The sequence below is a fragment of the Eutrigla gurnardus genome (genome assembly GCF_963514095.1).
Source record: "Eutrigla gurnardus genome assembly, chromosome: 14".
In the NCBI taxonomy this organism is placed as follows: Eukaryota; Metazoa; Chordata; class Actinopteri; order Perciformes; family Triglidae; genus Eutrigla; species Eutrigla gurnardus.
The window spans coordinates 2,426,858-2,443,638 of record NC_139937.1 but is presented as its reverse complement, the minus strand read 5'-3'; the positions used below and the strand labels follow the sequence as shown (position 1 = coordinate 2,443,638).

Sequence of the window (16,781 nt, the reverse complement as noted above, 5' to 3'; positions counted from 1 at the left end):
ACATCTTTATGTTTTTCTTTTCCATACACATATACAGTTTGAACAACAAGTCACATTTGGGATAGATGCATATAATTTAAACAGTAAACACTGACAAACATCGTTTGGGGATTTACACTCACACAATCAACATGTTCCAATCAACATCCATCTTCATCATCCTCATCATCCTCGTCTTCACACACTTGTCAGCGGTCTCAACACACGTGCATGTGATATCAGTGCAACACAATCCATCTCTCTACACGACAATATGACAACAAAACACTGCATCAAACACAGGCGAGCTTGGTCCTACGCTGCATTCGTCTGCATCAAAACACCATTAACCACGTCACATGTTAGCATGGAGTTGAAGTTCACAGTTAAAGAGTCAGTTTGTAGAGAACATGCCGTGTTTGAGGCCTGCCACCGGACCACCTTCACACAGAGTCGAGGAGACGAAGCTCTCTCCAGACTGACGGGACGGTGCAGAAACACAGACCTATTCATTGAGGAGGAGAGAGGTCGCGACCTACATGACTCACCAGTGGCAGCTTTAACAGCTGTGCTGAGTAGCAATGACATAACATGGACTAAATCATCTCGGTTTCCCCCGGAGGCAAAGATGAAAGCTCTCTCTGCCTCGCTTTCTTCAGCTAACGCCCGATCACCCCAAACATTCCTATTGTCCTCCTGCTTCACAGTGAAAACAATGCACGCCCGATGACCAGTGAAATGTGTGTTCAACAGCTGCAGCTCAATTTGACATCTCCTCTCAAGCGACGCTGTGCGGTCACTAGAGGGCGGTAGAGGGGACATCTAGTCTGTAAACCAGCTTCGTTCAAGTAAGATCATGTGGTAAACTCTGAAACTACGTCTATTTGAACAATCCCTGCAGTTAAATGCAGCGTTATTGCATCGCTAACTACACAGACAGGGTGACTGCCAGTCAGTGCATAGTCAGTCCCGCTACAGGGACTTGTGGATAAATAAGCTACAGAACACGCATGTGGCAACACCAATGACAATAATTACAAACTACTGACATTATATACATTTAAAATAAACATTCTCTGTACAGAAAATCCATTCATTGTTATATTTAATACGATTTCATCAGACTGTTTCTGATTATGTCTCCCTTGCTCATATTTCTATTATGTATACTCTATGATAGAATTCAGTGAATAAAACATTGAGAGGAGGAGAACGAGGGCAAAAGCAGAATTCAAACATGGGAACTAGAGAGCTAGTGTGGATATAAGGAAGGAGAGGGAAGAGGATTCCCAAGAAGGATGGGGATGGAGAGTGTGATGGCCTAAATTCTGAACCAAAATAACCAACATAACAGGGCTGACCCTGCTTGGCAGGGAGAGATACGGGACCCCATTACTGGGGGAACAAAAAGCTGCAAAAAGTGCTCCATAAATTTACAGAGAGATAAGAGGGAGAAAAACAAAGGGATCCCTCCTCACTTCGGGGATACAGAGTCAAAGTCTCCCCACAGGTCGGAGCTGGCTGTGGTGGTGGGGTTGGATGGAGCCGCTGAGTTGGAGTTAGTGGTGTCCAGGTCTAGCAAACAGCCTGGTGGTTAAACAGAAAGAAGAAAGATATAGATTATAGGTTTGTGATGATTTGTTCCTAATCAGTACCTGCGTGAGCAGCAAGAATGCTCGCAGAACCTCTTGTTTTTTATTCGACGGCCGTGCTAAGATGTTAAAGATCTATTTTTCTGCTTGCTGGCTGTGGTTCACATCAAAAATACATAAAAATACAGGGCAAGTGATCTGTTGACAGTATATTGAAATCATGTCAGAAACATTGCTACAGTTCCAATGTCTATCTGTAGAATGTCACAAACAACAATTAGATTTATTTTTTAACTCAATACGTCCTTTTAACATTTCAAAATAAAAGCCCTCTAGCGTCTTTCTGCAGACAGAATCCCTCCATTTGTTCTGAAATATTCACATATTATTATTATTTACAAATCACACTCACACAATCACAACTTACATTTATAAGGAAATTAAACATTCTGGCAATCATGAAAGACGAACGTTATGAAGAAAGGACTGGCAGCGGCAGAAACACTGTGGAAACCACACATGTAAGAGTGCTGGTACAGCAGCAGTGTGCTGTGAGAATTCAGCACCTGGAGGAGGGACTTCAAGAGATTGATTCTGTGCCACGAGTAATTTCACCCACTATGAAGTCTGAAAACTATGCTGAGTTGTTTCAAAATAAGCACACAGTAATTTCCCACTCCATCCATGGTATCTATGCAGATAGTTTCAGTATTATACTCTCAGGTGTTGAGATATTTCCCTCTGAACCTTCTGCAACCAAACAGAGTGGAGGTGAAGAGCTGCTCAAAACTTAACATCAACCATGTTCTTGGAGCCTATTTTATTGGGAGAGAATAGTTCTGATTAAAACTGTTCGCAGTGATGTCTATATTTTTCCCTGACGAATAATTTGTGGAAAAACCAAATTGCATTTTTCAATGAGCACCACACCCATGATTCCATTCAGGATCTCAGAGACGGGAATCACCAGACCTCAGCACATGAAACAGAAACTGTGCATGACTAGACTCCACTGGGCTGGCTGTTCGTTTTGTGAGATTAATCAGTGTGATTTTCAGTGTCGAGGCGTCTTCACTACAGAGATCCAGAGGACATGGGCAACGATATTCTTTTCAAGGAGAATTCAAGTATTTTACAACTGGAGTCTATGGGTCATAGTTTTGGCTTCTATTCCTACAGGTCAGCATAACATTGCACTCACCACTGTCATTGTAAAGACTGTGGATACGAGCGCTGCCACTGGAAACAGCTTTACAACGGTCCCGGTGGGGCCAAGGAAATACTAGCTTTCAACATTGAAATAACTTTCCTCTGACCATTAACATCAACTCTCATCCTGTTTGACTTCTGAGGTCACACTCCACGCCCCGCGGTAAACCAAACAGCTGCACCGGTCAAGAACAACCTGCAGGCTGGCCATGCAATGGGATGGATCTTTGGGGCAAACCATTAAGACTTCCAAAAAGACTGGGTTGAGCTCTCTCTAAATCAGGGGTCTCAAACTCAAACTGGCTCAGGGCCGCTGGTGGTCTTGTCATCTCATAGGAGTTCCAACATTCTCCTCTGCCTTCTACTTCTCATCCTGCTGTCCTTGTTTAGACCAGTAATGACGTTTGATGTTGTATTCCTGTAGAACCACGTTTTCATATCAGGAACGTAGCATTTCCACTGAACTCCACAACAAAACACTGTCCATCTTTGTTGAAACAGTGTGTGTTCCCAGCCCACCTTCCTTTTCTGCTGTTTGTGGTGAAACAAAGGAAGCGACAGCCCCGCACGCTTCTTTGGAAAAACGCTGCAGTCAAGGCCTGACATGCAGCATGACCTTTGCCATTGTACTGCACAAACAAAATACTTTTTATTTCACTTTTTTAAACAAATTGGGGGTACTTTAAATTTGGGTCGGAGTGGTAGTGGTCCGGATGGAGAGGGGGGATGGGCCGGGTGGAGAGGGGATGGGCCGGGAGGAGAGGGGGGATGAGCCAGATGTGGCCCGCAGGCCGCCAGTTTGAGACCCCTGCTCTAGAGTAACAGTGGCGAGGCCCAACACAATGAAAGATTTTTTGTAATCTTGTCATACAAATATTAATGTGTGATCTTGATATAACAAGCGATCAAATGACTGTTGTGATCATGGAATAATTGTTGCGTGATTGCGGAATAACAGAGCTCATGATCATGATGTAAAGTACCGTTTATGCAGTAATAAGTGAGAAGAAAAGTGCGAGAAAACAAAACATAACGTAACCTGCAGGTGCATGCTGGGCCGCCGACAGCGTAGGCAGCGCGGTGAGGTCATCAAATACCGCTGTCTGATACCACGGCACTATTTAGTTGGGTCAGGTACAAACGGCCGTCTTGTTACTATATTGTGCAGATGTGTGCAGATGTGTGTGGAGCTGGAGGTGTGTCTATTTTGGTTTACAATGTAACCTCCATGAAACAATGTTTTATCTCTCTGACTCACAGCTTGTGTCTCACTAATGCCACTCCCTCTCCACCGAATGCTCCTCTTACTTCTACTACCTGTTCAGATTATTTCATTCAGGATTGTGGAACGCAAGACTGGACTCCACCAAACCTTCGCAGGCTGAGCAAGGATGACAATTAGTGACTGAAATATCTGTTAATTGTTTTTGTTTCATTTTAATTGTGGTTGTGAAGAAATCAGCCAGAATGTTGGATTCATCCGTTTAACACGTGAAAATGACCAGGGCCGGCTTTAAGAAGGATCCATGTTATTGCATTGTTAATCATCCAGACCTAGTCGGCTTTCCACAATCTAGCGTTACCTACCAGTTTCACCTTCTCCGGCAGATGGCTGTGTGTTGTGATTGGTAGCTCTGGATGAAGGAGGCGGGGCTAACTTGCCCCCAGGAGGAGGTGGAAGGAGACCAAAGCCACCTGAACTCTGCGGGCGAGACCTGTCCTTCTTTTTTGATTGCTGGAAAAAGATAGAAAATCTGGGTGAGTAAGAGAGAGAGAGAGAGAGAGAGAGAGAGAGAGAGAGAGAGAGAGAGAGAGAGAGAGAGAGTGTGTGTGTGTGGCCATAAATAAGTTGAATAGATTTCTCATCAAGACAGACAGACAGCAGGTTGTGCAGCCCTAACCCTAACCCTTGTTCAAATTGTCACAGTGAGAGCATTTTTGCTGTTCCACAAAAGCTCTGACTCAATAACCATTACATTAAAAGAAAATAAGGTTACCCCAATATTGAGAGTAATGGTCTGTCCTTCTTTGAAGCCCAGGTCCAGTTTGGGGGTCGTGTCTGGAGCCTGCGCCTGCTTCTTAAACTCATCTTCCTGTTTCACCCACCTGGAGAGGATGAGGGGAGACAGACGAGTACAAGATGGTTGAATAAATAACTTCACTACTGGACTGGTCATGATTGGTGACACACTGGGAAGCAGGCTGCATACTTGAAGTGGTCCTGAAGTGCAACATTGAAGTCAAAGGCATCTCCTCGGTCTCCAAAGCCGATGCCTATGAACGCACTTCGGCCTGCGAGGGGAACGAAAAGGACAAGCGAGGTTTTCCTGAGACATTTGCAAGTATTACACACACAAAAAACACTAAACTTGACAGTTTCTCCCAACAATCTGTACACAGTGGTGTTCAAACATGGTCTAAATCATAAACACATTTTAAATCATATATTTATAGCTTAGCAACAAACAGTTTGCCCACCATTGTCATCCTGGATGCGGAGCACAAAGTAACGGCTGGAGTCACTAACTGTTTCCACGGTGATGCCAGGGTATTCTTCTACTGGTGCTTGGGCAAACAGCTCCCCTGGAGGTTAGAACACAAGAAATATGTTCATTATCCACTTGGCAAAATTGGATTTGGATCATGACCAGACACTGAAACAATACTTTCTTTTTCACATTTACTACGCCAAAACCTTTGGATTTAAATTGGGACAGAAATGAAATGTTTGGCTTATGCTTGGAAAGATGGATCTCACTTAAAGCATAAAGATTATGTAAAAAAAAAAGGGGGACGTGCAACATAAAGTTTAATCTGAGGACAACACCCGTATCACGCCGATACTGACATGCAATGACACAGAGAGAAAGAGATTATCGGCCTGTTCAAAATAAAGTGCCTGTTCAAAATAAAGTGCGTGGACGTGGCGTGGGCTGGGTCACCTTGGAATAGATGAGTAACGAGAGGGGGGGGGGGGGCGAACACATTGAAATGATTTACAACGGCGACAGAGCCAGTAAACAATGGCACTGCACTGTCTGCTTCTCCCTCACCAGAGATTTTGTCTTCCAATTTCACATAAGCCACTTTGCCCCGGGCCGTCACACGCATACGTCCCGTCCAGTCGGGAGTATCCAGCTTCCAGTCGGCAGCCCTGGGACACACACACACACACACACACACACACATACAGGGTGACGTGGTGTGATTTCGGTGACGTGGTGACAGCGGTTTATTGAGTGAGAGAGAGAGAGATTAGGCAAGGGAAAACAGCAGATTTGTGGGTGTCTGTTGTTATGATCTGACACACTGAAGCTCTATTTTGTCCATTTTCTATGTAAACAGAACGTGACTAAGGCATCGCACTCGAGGCCCAGTTATTACATCACCTCACTTACTCACTGTACATATGGTCACCGGTTAACCAATCGTGTGTCTCGTGGGACTCGTGGCCCGTGCTACCGTTTGGTTGGTGTGATGTCCACTCGGATGCAGCTGGAGCACCAGCCAATGGGAAATGAGGTAAACAATTCAATGTCAAGCCTTTCCGGCCACACAGCAGCTCTGGTACGGTCGCATATACACTTATATAAAAAACACATCTGAGTGGACAACACTGGCCTGTCATGTTAAAGCTCCATGTGATCAAACAGCATCCAGCCTGCTTGAGTGTCCTTGAGCAAAAACTTCTTCCCGGCCCCAGGGATGCTACTCTGCTACACTGCCTCAACAGTAAGTCAGGTCAGACAAGCATCTCTGAATGTAAAATCACGTGTCATTGCCGTGCTCGTTGTCCTACAGCATCACTTTAAAGGTGGGAGCGTTGTCTCTCCTTTAGACGACAGCATACCAACACACTGACCACCCCTCCCAGCAGGTAGACCCCCCCCTCCCCCTCCGCTCCGTATCTTGCACGATGACCTTGCAAATACACAACAAACACAACCAGCGCATACACGCCGTTACTTGAGCGTGCGAGATTAGGAGGATGAGCTCGCTCGGTAACGTGACCGTGGGTCGCCGAGGCAACGGCTCCGAACGGCCGCAGCTCGCGGACGCCGGGCCCGAAGCCTCGCCGCCGGCCCGCTGCGTCCTCTCACCTGATAGCCCGGTTGGATGCTCTGGGCGGGATTCGGTAAACGCAAACTTCGGGTTTGACACAGAGGACCGACTCGTACTCAGACTGACCCTCGGTCGCCATCTTGACATTTGCTCAATTGTGGCGTGTGCGCGCCGGCGGTGGTGGTGGTGACGGCGAGCGGCGCGTCCGTGCGGCGTTGACGGCTACGTTCCCGTAATGCGCGGTGTATTTACGCAGGAACTGTCGACCCATCCTCACTGCTGCTGTTTCAGTGATGCTCTTAAAGGGACATTCCACCGATAATAGACAGGAGAGTTTAGTCCTCACGGAGAGCGTTGCTGAGCCTGCGTCAAAGCAAAGACAATTACTCACGTGACATCACACAAGTAGTTTTGGCTCGGGGCTGGTAGACGACCTACATTGCAAACTGGGACATGTAGTTTGAAAGAAGCAAGCGTTTATTGGAGAGAACACACGAGGGTAACGAAAGGTGTTGACTTGTATGAGGGGCTGACATCGAGGATACATCTGCTGCTTCGTATGAACCAGGCGGCAACCTCCAGGCAAAGTGAAGCCCATTCATTTCAAAAGACCAGCAGGGGGCGACTCGCCAGAGCACAAAATGAAGTCCAGTTGTATAGAAGTCTATGAGAATATGACCCACGTGATGTTTTTAGTTGTCTTTTTGAATACAGGATGATATATTTATTAATTACAGTCTTGTTCAGAGTAAAATAAACAATAAACCAGCCATCCACAAACCAATAAGTGATGTCGTGGTGACTACAGTCTGTGAACCATTGTTTTGTACCTATTTGATCTCCCACAAATGTATCTTTTAAATTGGCAAACATCATATGTGTAGTTCATGCCACAATTCAAAGGGGATCAACAAATTAGCTGTCTCTTGACATTGGATATTCTACATATATCAAAAAAGGGCATGACTAAGCCTCTCTATTAGCAATGATAGTATGACCTTTGAAAAGCGTTAAAGCCAGCTATGCTAACGTTAATGTCAGCTAGGTTAACATATATGAGCAGACATTAAGAACACAAGACACAGTCTCATTGTTTTATTCCATATGACCATTGTGCTACAGAAACAGCAAGCAGCAGTGTCCTAACAGTACAAGCAATTCTTTCTCAGTTTTTCTCATTCTCAGTTCAGCAGTTGTAGTGACAACATATATCTTTTTCTCTAAAGACTTAATAATACACTTAATGGTAACGTCTGAGGGGGTCACAGGTATTTTTTCACAGTCCAAGAAGCTTGAAGGCATCCCTTAAATCTTCTGTTTCACAAGGCTGATAAAGAAAGAAGGAATTTAATCATATCATTATTACAATTTTAACCAAATCATTTTTGGTGAAAAATGTAGTATGGTAAATCTTCTACCTGGAGGATGCGGTTAAGTTTTCTGGCAAGGCGAACAGAGTTTCGGTGCAGGTCCTCCCAGGCCTTGAAGTTGCTTTTCTTGCGGTCCACAAAGGTCTGCCAGCAGTAGAAGAAGTCTGTAGAGAGAGGAAAAAATAATCATTGACATCCATAAAGCGACCATGATGATGGAAACGATGGCTTTTTATGTTGAATTTGGCTCCAGAACTGTACACACGCCTGCTCTCCCTTCATATCGCTACCAGCATACACTCCACCTTTGTAACTCATGACCGTGATCTGCACGCCAGCTTCTTTCAGCATCCTGAGGCCATCTCTTTCGGGGCTGTTCTCCATGTCGCAGAAGTAAAGGCGAGCGACGAAGATCCTGAGGCGAAGGTTGGGCGTCTGGCTGAGGAACTGGCACAGTCTGACGGAGCAGTTAACGCAGGGGGACCAGGAGCAGAACCAGGTGATGGAGTAACTGAGCCTCTTCTCTCCAGCAACTCCACACCCCCACAACCCAGGGCACAAGGCTCCCAGGTAGCGCAGGAACAGCAGCTGTGGAGGAGAACAGAATCCTATACCTGCTTTCACTTACTCCTCCTCTCATGCTTTTCCATCTTGACCGACGGTACTCACCTCTACATGACAGCCATTGCGATTGCGGAGGTGTCCAAAGTCAAAGGATAAGGAGTCCGGCCCTAGTCGCCTCTTCACTACAAAGCAGAGGTAGGTCTCATGCCGGCCCCGAGCCCAGCGCACGTTCTTGTAATGGTAGATGAATTTCTTTCGGGGCAAAAGCACACTGAGACACAAGGAGAGAAGGTTCCCCCTTTTATTAGCGAATGACACAGTAGAGCTTCTGCTTAAGACCAGATCCATTTACCAAAACCTGGTGCTCGGATTTTATCACTCAACATTTCATCAATAACCAGCAAACAGAGTTTGGAGAGTACAAATAATGAATTACTGTACTTAAGTAAAATGTTCTGCTATATCTGTACTTTCCGTAAGTATTTATTTACAGGCATGTTACTTTAGTTTGAATGCATTTGAGGGGAATTGTGGGTTATTATTTGTCTTATTTATATGACGCGAGATTCAGTTAGCTTTGCAAAAAAAAAAAAAAAAAAAAAAAAAACAGCCAGTACAAATGTCCTTCATAGGGATACTTTTTGCTTGATATTTTGAGTACATTTCAGAGCCTGTACTGTTTCACTTTTACTGAGTAAAGAAGTAGAAACAGTACTACTTGAACACACGTATCTGTACTTATACTTGAGTAGAGAATGTATCTCTATCTACTTGAGTGGAAAATGTATCTGTACTTTAATACTTGAGTGGATAATGTATCTGTATCTGTACTTCTACTTGAGTAGAGAATGTATCTGTACTTCTACTTGAGTAGAGAATGTATGTGTACTTCTACTTGAGTAGAGAATGTATGTGTACTTCTACTTGAGTAGAGAATGTATCTGTACTTCTACTTTAGTAAAGAATATCTGTACTTTTGACACCTCTGGTTAGAATGCCAACTCTCGAAGGTGTTGCTGTTCGGTAAACCAACATTTGTGCTGACCGATAAGCTCAGACCTCAGAGTCTGAGAATTCAGTTATGAAACTCAAAAAAGTACAACTTTAACCTATTAGTCACATGATTCACACTTTGAATCATAATAATTTGGCACAAATCATGTAAATCCTGTGGTTTACACCTAATGTCAGTGATGGACAGTCAGAATACGACAAACATTCACTGTTATTTTTTCTCACTCTCAGTTTCACAACTTTTAGCAAAACCAGGACAGTTATCCATCACTCATTAATACAATTGGTATCAAAGTATTAGAGATTTTAAAAAACAAAACTTTGCTTTAATGTAATAGTATGTTATTATTAAGACATGCATTATGAAAGTAGAATGTATCCATTTTGCTCACCTGTCTAGCTTTGTAATCATTTCGAAAAACGCGCTTTGCTTTGTCATTCGGCGGGCGTGGGCAATAAATGGAGGTAAATGACAAAGAGTGAAAGTGTGTGTGTGTGTGTGTGTGTGTGTGTGTTGGGGGGATTAAAGGGAGGGAACTGAGAACATATATGTCTACACATAAACATCCTGCATCTACGAATGCAGCTTCTGGTTGGACAGAGAGATTTTTCAAAGTAAGTTGGGGGGGGGGGGATGGACGCATTGACAGTTTTTGTTGTTGCTGCAAAACAATTAAAGCTATATATAAATTACTCAATTTCCTAATTCTTTTTAATGGCATCATGGTTTTCCTGTGTTTTGAACATTTGAACATTAGATCACATAGTGACTGAAGTGAAACCATTCTTTTGGCACAAGGCAATAAAGGACTTTTATTGGGGAGGCAGTTTATACAACACAGATTTCACTAAACAATCCGAGTGACCACACATGAGAGGAGGAGTGTTTTACGTGATTTGTAACCTTTGGAGTTTTTCATAGACGTCAGTAAACTGAGCCAACTGGCTGGAACTTTCCAAACACTTAAGACTCATCCAGACTCTGGCCCCTCTACTTAAATGTTCCAAGATCATTAAGTAAAAACTTCCAGATACCTTCTCACCTTGATCCACCGTGGGATCGCCACCAACCCCTCCTGCTATTCAGCCTTTCCACCTAGCTTGTCCCCCCCTGCCTCCTCAGGGGCCCCAAGATTTGGTGGAGCCTTAGGCGTTTCCAGACCTTGACACCTACTTCTCCTCTGATCTGGGTTTTCCCAAACTGTGTCAGGCTGGGAGCAGAACTGTAATCGACCTCCCTCACCCAACGTGTGTGCTTGAACAGCCGGCCAGCTGACTGACCACAGTCGGTGGATAGATCTCACCCATGAGCCTTTGAAGCATCGGATGCTGTCATCCATCCTCACCAAATCAGGATGTGTATTATTTTGTCTCAGCTCTAGCCCAGTCTGCTCATTCAGTGGCACTGCATGCAGGCATCCTGCTTTCCCATGACTCCCCTCACCCTCGCATGCACTCTGCGGTTTGGGGAATTCACCGTTTCCCAGGGTGGCTGTTTTTGGAGCTCATCTGTGTGTGTGTGTGTGTGTGTGTGTGTGTGTGTGTGTGTGTGTGTGTGTGTGTGTGTGTGTGTGTGTGTGCGTGTGTTAGTGTGTGCACGCGCTTGTGTGAGTGTGTTGAGCATGTCATTAACACAGTCTATATGTTATATATCATCTGGAACTAATTTATCTAATTTATCCTATGATTGTGTGGTGCCCCAAAACGTAGAGTGATTCATGTGTGTGTGTGTGTGTGTGTGTGTGTGTGTGTGTGTGACCATGCTCTGAGCGACCTCACATCATATTGCATTACTCTGACGGTGCACTAACCCTAATGTCTCTGCACATTTGATCTGGCGTGCATGTGTCTTTTCTCGACTTCAAGAGCTCGATCAAATGCCAAACTGTATGTAACCACTTCCCACCCAGCTCTCTGGGCTGGACCACAGTTGACCAAGGTCATCTCACAGTCACACATGAACGCTCACGTGCACTACCACCGCTCTGATCGTGACCGTGTGTGTGTGTGTGTGTGTGGTGTAGTAGTACAGTATGGCCAGACACGGCTGTGCATTTAACCCATAGTCAGGGGCAGAAACTGGGTGTAGGAAATGCTAAGTCATACTTTCCAAAACCCACCCGCCCACGCCCAGCACACGCACATGCACACACACACACACACACACACACACACACACACACACACACACACACACACACACACACACACAGCCATACCGTGCAGACGTGCATGACCACAGTCACAAACAGACTTTCTTTCCAGTGTGTGAACTCACATCTGTTTCCTGACAACAATAATAGCTACAGATCAGGCGGGTAGAGGCTAAGCTAACAGGTGTCTGCTCTTTGACAGCAATGACGACCAATAAGTGGCACAAGGGAAAATACAGCTTTCACAAGGTGAAAATGACCTGACCACACACTCACTCCTGCATGTAACAACACTGTTAGGTTACAGGGTGTTACAGCGTTTTCATCAACGTTAATTAAAGGACAGTGATTTCTTTTCCACTACAGAGTGCATGGTCGAGGGTGCAGTAAGTACACAGCAGGTCTTTATTTGTCTTCGCATCAGGTGAGATATGCCTCCTTCCCACACACATCAACACTGTACAAACATCCTGTGGTATTCATCTGCGGCACGTTGATGCTACGCCGACATGGCCTGAGGTTAGCAGGAGGTGCATGCGCAATGCGGAGCGTGAGAGCTGCTAACCATATGAAGGTTGGCCTCAGACTGGGCTGTGTGCATTTCCCCACTTAGTCACATAAACTGCCAGTCACCTGTAAACCACACTCTTGAGTACCTGCATGCACTGTATTCATGTGCTGCATGCAAGTTGGTTTTCAAACGCTAATATTCAAGCAGATTTAAATTCCTTGTAATCTGTTTTAATATTTTAGGGCTGCAACTAACAGTTACTTTCATTCAATTGAAATCTGTAGTCGTGATTAATGAGTTCATTTACGGATACAGCACAAGTTGATATCTTAAATTGCTTATTTTGTGTTACATGTAGTTAAATGGCATTCATTGTATGTGATTTTAAAAAAGCACACTCATCCTTACGTTTCTAAACAACAACTTTTATTTTTACTGAAATAGGTATAAAAAGCAATTCAAATAAGTTAGTTTGAAGTTTGAAACTATCGTTTATTTATTTCCTGTTTCAATTATTCAAGCTTCAGCATTAAAATATTAAGTTAAAAACCAAAACCATCTCCATTATATTTATGTTGCAAAAATATAAATAATTGAAAAAGAAAACACAAGAAGCTGAAGGGAAAAAACACTGCTGACTCATCTACTGTAGACGATGAACAGCGAGAAATAGATACATATACATATACATTCTGCAGAATAAACCACACATACTTCCTTTACAGTAGCTGTACATCCTGCTGCACATCTGTAGCGTTTCACTCACAAACTAAAGCGTACAACCACACACATTATTTACTTTGGGGACATTTTTTGAGAAAAGAACCGCAAAAGCACACATTAGGGAAATGCACGTTTTACATAAATATTTTATGTCATTTTAAATGAGAGAACAGCATGAATGTGGATTCATAATGCCATTTTTAATTATTAAATACAAAACAAGGATTTTTTAATGAGATTGGTGAGATGGTACTTTTATATGATGAAAAAGTAAAAAATATACTTAGAACAAACAGAACAGCGACGTATACAGTAAATAAATACTGGGACAAATAACCCAAACATTATCAACTTAAATGAATAACAATCATGTTGCAGCAATGACAACTTGTGTTATGGCTTCTTCACCTTCAGCCATTCCAATTCCACTGTTTCTCCATCTATGTGTCCACCATCACTCAGTCACAGGTCTTTGTAAAACACTTTAGTAAGGTGGTGTCCCAGAAAGCCTCTCTCTGGAGGCTCCAGCCTCCTCTCCTCATCATCCTCTTCTTTTTCCTCATTCCCCTCCCCAAACTGCCGATAGCCCAGCTTCCTGAAAAAGGCCTCCCCCAGCTTGGACGGGTAGGGCACGTGAGCGTACACTCTGTGTGCGCCATCCTCCCTCTCCCTGCGCTCCAGACTCTGGACAAGCAGCCGGCCCAGACCCTCCCTGCGGTACCAGCAGCCCGTCACCAGCCTGCACAGCCTCCGGACGTGCACTCGCTTCTCGCTCTCCCTGAAAATGCAGCCGAGGATCTCACCGTCACATTCTGCCACCCAGACCTGCCCTGCCTCCTGCTCCCTCTCCGGGGAGACGTTCTCTGTCGACACGTCTTTGTCCTTGTCTTTGGGTGGGATTCTGCGCCTTGGCTGAGGAAAAAAAAGAAGAAAACTGTTATTTGGCCGCAACATTAGGTCCCTATAAGGGAAAGCTACCCAAAACACAAGCAGACAAACCTTTTTAGTTCCTGGTGTCTTGCCACTGATCCGACAGTACGGATTCAGCAATGTCTCGTCCTGCGTGCCTCTGTAGCTGCTCCCCACATAGTCCCAGGAGGGCCGGCTGCTGCCCAGAACCCCCGTGGACCGCGGCATCGTGAGCTTGAGGAAGATGATGAGCAGGAAGACGGGAATACCGAGGGCCAGGATGAAGGAGTGGACGAGGCAGCGCAGCATGGAGGAGAAAACAGCCAGGATGAAGAGGCAGAGTGGACGAGTGAGGATGTGGAGGATGAGGCGGTTTTCTGTGCCCTCGCAGCCCTCCTGGAGAGGAACAACAAACCAACACAAGCTTCAGAGGGGAGCGTGTATTCCCCTTTAACCATGATCTAAAAGGTCAACCGTTAACAAACCTTGATGAGGGCTTTGACGGTCTCTATGTCGTCTTCCTTCATCCTCCTCATCACCACCTGATCCAGCTCCAGCCTCACCATGTTGAGGCTTTGTGCTCTAACAAGCAGGACTGGTGCGCCACTGGTCCTACACACATCCACGCAGCCTGGAAACACACAAGGAGTCATGTGATATTGGTGGGACAGGTGACAGTGAATGGCAACATTGGGATGTTCGATACTACATCATGCATGGTAACTGCTGGATACTAATACACACATGCTGTGAATGAAATGGGTCACATCACAGCCAGGGCTGTAGTGGAGGCTAAACGCACCTTTGGAGTTTTGGTAATAGCGTTTACGCACCTCTGAGTGTCGTTTATGCACCTGTAAATCAGTTCATCCACGTTTACCTTTACATGCCGTTTACGTCTTCCTAAATCATTGTTTGCATTATGGTATTATGTCTGTGACCAATACCCTGCTGTGGCAGCTACCAGGAAGCGGCAGGTTCTCTAATGATCAGTGGCCCCATACACGTTGGTGTGGTTTGTAGAATGGACTGGACAATGATATCAGGTGATTTGTGAAGCGTACTGCAGTGTCTCACCTCCTACAGATACAAGCACAAGGCCTCCATTACAAAGGAAGTCCAAAGAGCAAGACTTCACCTTTTTAATGTTGCTTTGGTTCGTATAATGTGACACATTCAGTCAGTGAGGATGACGTCACCACTGTTGTACACAGCTCTTTGCTAGTGAGTTCTGTTGAATGAGTTGCTGTACAGCATGGAACACAGCTTATTTTAGTCTTCCAATGCAATCTCAGGTATAAAGTCCCAACGAGCAGGTGTGGATGATGACATCACTTTGTAGGCTTCTCCAGAAGAAACGTGTGAACGTGGAGCTGGGCTGCAGCATTGATTCTACATTCACACTTGATGCTTTGTAGGTCTTTTAGCGATGGGGAGATCAGCAAGTAGGCTGAATAAAGGGACAGGCTGCCTAACAGCTGTATCCAGAATTATTTTACAGGCAGGGGTAAGAGAGGAGGGAGAGGAGGTCAAAGAGAGGGAGGAGAAAGAGGAGGAAAGTAAGACGAAATAAAGAAAGAGACGCACCAGACAGTGGAGAAGAGGAGAGAGGAGGAACAGACAATGAAGTGACAGATGTAGAGGAGGAAAGCCTAATGTTTAGCATGTTTCTGTAATGTAATTTCATTTGTGGTTCCCAGAGAGGTGCCATTGATTTAGTGTGATTTTCTAAACAGACCTGCTCTGACCTTTTGGTTTTCTGTATGAGAACACAGTTGGTTGATCTTTTTTTATTTTTTTTTTTAGGTCTGCTGATGTGTTTTGTGCTGATTTATTTTGATTAAATAAACACTATAACTATAATAGATGTATTCATTCTGGAATCTTCTTCAGCATTACTTTTAATAAGAGAATTGGATGTTGTGACTGAGTGAAGGCATGAGAGAGCACTCAGTGATGTCCTACAGTCTAATGGACACACAAAGCACACGTGTGCATAGAAACATCGGGTGATAGACTGCAGGTAGTGGACCAGTAGATGAACAATAACCACAATATCATAACCAGTAATGTTGACACTGATGACGCCGGTCCGGTCCATAGGCCTACGGTGTATCAGGTCTGCCTGACACAGGATTCATATGTACCCTCCTCTGATTTACCACGACAGCTGATCACAGCCAACAACACGGCGGGGGATTATGGAGGATCGGCAGCCTGTGTGTGTTTTAACGACGCGGTCTGCACGTTTAACGGTAGAACAGACCTCGGTCGAACAGCGTCCGTTACACCGGACGCGGACACACGCACGGACTGTATATGGTCACCGCGCCGCGCGGACACATTTAGACCCGGGATCCGGCTCTGGACCCGGGTGCGCTTACCTCCTCCTCCACGCTGCTCGGGTCCGGCTGAGAATGGCGAGAACAGCAGACATAAATCCCGGGTTTGTTGTGAAGTCGGTTTGGGAACGTTTGGTGAATAACGGAGTCGGGTTTTGTTGCGTAAAAGGAGGGATTCTGAGTACAAGCGTACTCTGTTGTATGTCCCGTCTCACGTTTCCAACGACTCGATCTACGTCATTGGCGTAAGCACAATCCACACTGCGTAAAGGCTACGTACATGGCAAACGCAACGTAGCAACGTAAACAGCGCTCCAAACGCGATGACCTTTTCGTTTAAAGACACAAATAAC

The 16,781-nt window shown here is 44.9% G+C and overlaps 3 protein-coding genes across 4 annotated transcripts; all 3 read right to left on the bottom strand.

The window, feature by feature from the left end:
- Positions 1-11: 11 nt before the first annotated feature.
- On the bottom strand, positions 12-7,071 carry LOC311024203 (adaptin ear-binding coat-associated protein 1-like). The gene is made up of 7 exons (XM_084026507.1): positions 6,881-7,071; positions 5,834-5,934; positions 5,259-5,363; positions 4,991-5,072; positions 4,778-4,886; positions 4,368-4,515; positions 12-1,566 (listed from the first exon to the last, which is right to left on the bottom strand). Exons 1-7 carry the CDS (start codon positions 6,979-6,981, stop codon positions 1,454-1,456), a joined length of 759 nt encoding a protein of 252 aa, XP_083882633.1. The 5' UTR covers positions 6,982-7,071; the 3' UTR covers positions 12-1,453.
- Positions 7,072-7,940: 869 nt separating this feature from the next.
- aicda (activation-induced cytidine deaminase) lies at positions 7,941-10,233 on the bottom strand. The gene is made up of 5 exons (XM_084027385.1): positions 10,183-10,233; positions 8,882-9,047; positions 8,518-8,800; positions 8,261-8,376; positions 7,941-8,169 (listed from the first exon to the last, which is right to left on the bottom strand). The coding sequence occupies exons 1-5, from the start codon at positions 10,227-10,229 to the stop codon at positions 8,119-8,121; spliced, it is 663 nt and encodes a 220-aa protein (XP_083883511.1). The 5' UTR covers positions 10,230-10,233; the 3' UTR covers positions 7,941-8,118.
- A 2,639-nt stretch (positions 10,234-12,872) lies between these two features.
- Positions 12,873-16,629, bottom strand: nat14 (N-acetyltransferase 14 (GCN5-related, putative)). 2 transcript variants are annotated; one of them, XM_084026583.1, is made up of 6 exons: positions 16,471-16,629; positions 15,018-15,166; positions 14,967-14,982; positions 14,572-14,717; positions 14,177-14,482; positions 12,873-14,089 (listed from the first exon to the last, which is right to left on the bottom strand). In XM_084026583.1, exons 4-6 carry the CDS (start codon positions 14,650-14,652, stop codon positions 13,640-13,642), a joined length of 837 nt encoding a protein of 278 aa, XP_083882709.1. In that variant the 5' UTR covers positions 14,653-14,717; positions 14,967-14,982; positions 15,018-15,166; positions 16,471-16,629; the 3' UTR covers positions 12,873-13,639. The 2 variants fall into 2 exon arrangements, with proteins under 2 accessions (XP_083882709.1, XP_083882710.1); XM_084026584.1 differs by lacking the exons at positions 14,967-14,982; positions 15,018-15,166 and having other exon boundaries at positions 16,471-16,623.
- Positions 16,630-16,781: the final 152 nt, after the last annotated feature.

Bases quoted from the DNA above. Each gene is read 5' to 3' on its own strand.
- LOC311024203 (XM_084026507.1), bottom strand. From the start codon at position 6,981: ATGGCGACCGAGGGTCAGTCTGAGTACGAGTCGGTCCTCTGTGTCAAA. The intron at 5,935-6,880 runs GTGAGAGGACGC...TGTGTGTCCCAG, and splicing joins GCATCCAACCGGGCTATCAG to GGCTGCCGACTGGAAGCTGG. The intron at 4,516-4,777 runs GTAACCTTATTT...ATCTTTTTCCAG, and splicing joins CCATTACTCTCAATATTGGG to CAATCAAAAAAGAAGGACAG.
- aicda (XM_084027385.1), bottom strand. From the start codon at position 10,229: ATGACAAAGCAAAGCGCGTTTTTCGAAATGATTACAAAGCTAGACAG. The intron at 8,377-8,517 runs GTGGAGTGTATG...CTCTCTCTACAG, and splicing joins CACGGTCATGAGTTACAAAG to ACTTCTTCTACTGCTGGCAG. The intron at 8,170-8,260 runs GTAGAAGATTTA...TTTCTTTATCAG, and splicing joins AACTTAACCGCATCCTCCAG to CCTTGTGAAACAGAAGATTT.
- nat14 (XM_084026583.1), bottom strand. From the start codon at position 14,652: ATGGTGAGGCTGGAGCTGGATCAGGTGGTGATGAGGAGGATGAAGGAA. The intron at 14,483-14,571 runs GTTTGTTAACGG...GTTCCTCTCCAG, and splicing joins CCGTCAAAGCCCTCATCAAG to GAGGGCTGCGAGGGCACAGA. The intron at 14,090-14,176 runs GTTTGTCTGCTT...TTTTTTCCTCAG, and splicing joins AGACACCAGGAACTAAAAAG to CCAAGGCGCAGAATCCCACC.